This window comes from Eurypyga helias, unplaced genomic scaffold, assembly GCF_000690775.1.
Source record: "Eurypyga helias isolate BGI_N326 unplaced genomic scaffold, ASM69077v1 scaffold4731, whole genome shotgun sequence".
Classification (NCBI taxonomy): domain Eukaryota; kingdom Metazoa; phylum Chordata; class Aves; order Eurypygiformes; family Eurypygidae; genus Eurypyga; species Eurypyga helias.
Window position 1 is genome coordinate 27892 of NW_010228797.1, and position 2279 is coordinate 30170.

General features: G+C 49.0%; 1 protein-coding gene across 1 annotated transcript; it reads right to left on the minus strand.

The window, feature by feature from the left end:
- Positions 1-294: 294 nt before the first annotated feature.
- Positions 295-606, minus strand: ODF1 (outer dense fiber of sperm tails 1). The gene has a single exon (XM_010160136.1). It carries the CDS (start codon positions 604-606, stop codon positions 295-297), a length of 312 nt encoding a protein of 103 aa, XP_010158438.1.
- Positions 607-2279: the final 1673 nt, after the last annotated feature.

Sequence of the window (2279 nt, forward strand, 5' to 3'; positions counted from 1 at the left end):
CAACAGCCATACCTGTCCTGAATCACACCACCTCCAGCCGTGCCTTCGGTACCCAGCAGAAAATCACAGCCAAGTATGCCCAAAACCAGCTCTTCATTTTCCTCTTGGCACCCCACCTTTTGCCCACCAAAGCCCTTTGAAATGAGGGTCACACACATCTGCTGAGAGTGCTGTTACTTTGGAAGAGGCCCACAGGGCTGCCGGTGGATGGTAAGCGGGACAGACCTAGAGACATTGCAGAGGAGGGATGTGACAGAAGAGTGACTCTGCCCAGGTGCTGCTCCCTGCTGCAGCTCAGCGACTCAGGAGACAAGGGTAGCACTTGCTTGCCATTTCGATCCTCAGGACGCTATTGGGTCCCAGCGAGTAGGTCACCTCGTCCTCGTTCACTCCCGGCGGCAAGCTGATTTCCTTTGTGATGCTTTTGTAGTGGTACTCCTTCCCTCCTATGGTGGTGTGCTCCTCCCTGTGCTCGGCTAGCACCTTCACCTTCCCGTCCTTCACCGTTACACTGACTTTCTCTGGGTCAAAACCCTTCACATTCATCAAAGCCAAAAGCTTGTGATCATGGGAAGAGTTCAACATCCTGTTAACTCTTCTCTGCATGCTGGAATCAAAAACAAGAGGACAGCCTTTCAGTCCAACTTCTAGAGGAATGGGTTGACCACCCTGAGGACGCGAGAAGTAAATAGGGAAGTGCTGGATCCATCTTTGTGCTAATGCACAGCAGGTGGGGTGGTGTCTGCACCATCAGGAGGAGCTCCCACCTGCACTCCGCAGTAGACAGGAGTATTTCAGCATGCCCTCTTGGGATGGGACAAGAAAAGGTCTTTCACATAAATAATAAGAGAAGCCAGCGCTCCTCTTTCACATGTACATACATCCACTTTTCACATGTCCGTCTTACGTGCTGTCCTACATTTTAAATGGGTAGTTACAACCGATCACATTTTCCAGTTAGTAGTTCTGTTTAAAGCAATCAGTGGATAAGGGGTACATCTGGCAAAAAAACCCCAAACCAAAACAAACCAAAATGGTCCTGCAGGGCTGGACTGGAGGCTCACTGAGCCATTAAAATGATTTCTAATACTGTCAAACAGTGACTCTGCTCAACCAGAAGGCTGGCTCTTACTCAAACCATTAGTAAAATACACAATGGAAGGGTCACCTCAGTTTTAAGAGCTAAATTGGACACAAGGCACCAAATTAAAAAGATAATGTGTGTGATGGAAGAGGAATTAGGGCAAGCAGTGAGGGAACGGGCATGACCACGAAGGTGAGAAATCCCGTGGTTCGTTTGCAAGGTACACCCATTCCAGCAATCCTATTCAATCCTATTTAATATAGCCTGCAATGATTCAGTCTTGTGTGGTGATTTTGAGATGTATTTTTGTGAGAAGTGTGTTCTCCACCTGCCCCTTTGGTCTTTTTATATTGTTGGTTGGAGGCGTATAAATGTGCTGGCAAGAGCTGATCATTCAGGGCATTTTCTGTGGGAAGGGGATGGTTGAATTCCTCAGTGCAACGGGCTGAAACCCTGCTGTGATGTGGTTTCAGATGGCAGCGGTAAGGACTCGTGTGAAAACTAGAGGGTTGTTCTGAACAAGGCAGGGCTGGCAGCTTAGTGCTTGGGGGGAGAATGGCCCAGCGTCCCAGAGCCTGTCCTGAGACCTCCCAGCTTTCATCCAGGCTGAATTTCCATTCCTCCACTGGGATTTTGATGTGCAATGGTTCTGCAAGGGGATGCTTTGCGTGCCCAGCTCTGGTACCTAATGCACTGATGAAAATGTGGACACGGACACCAGCCACTGTAGCACCAGGCAGCCCGGATCCAAAATCTGCTGCTTGACAGCCCTGCATGAGCCACAGACACTGGGTAAGCTCAGCGTAACGTCACAGCAACTTTGTGTTTTGCTGAAGTGTAAAGTTAGCCCAGAGATCTGGCTTTTTCCTTTTCCCTCTAACTTCATGGCACCCACTAGATAATGCACGTGGCAGACCGTGGGCTGATAAGTGCTTCTCTATGGGAAATGAAAATGTCACATTTTTAATTGCTGAGATGGAGGACTCATTATCTCCAGGCACCACACGAGAGCTCAGACAGAAGTTTGAGTTCGGGGAGGAAATGTCAGTGACGCAGATGCAGCAAGAGACTCTCACCGCTGCTGATGGCCAAGGGACTTGTTAGCCCTTCTCTTCCCCCAGTGTCTGGTTGTGCCTTAACCCAAATTGTAGGAGTGTATCATTCAACAACGCTCTTACTGTAAGGCTCCATTTAG

Excerpts from the sequence above, each read along its gene's own strand:
- ODF1 (XM_010160136.1), bottom strand. The coding sequence starts at position 606 with ATGCAGAGAAGAGTTAACAGGATGTTGAACTCTTCCCATGATCACAAG.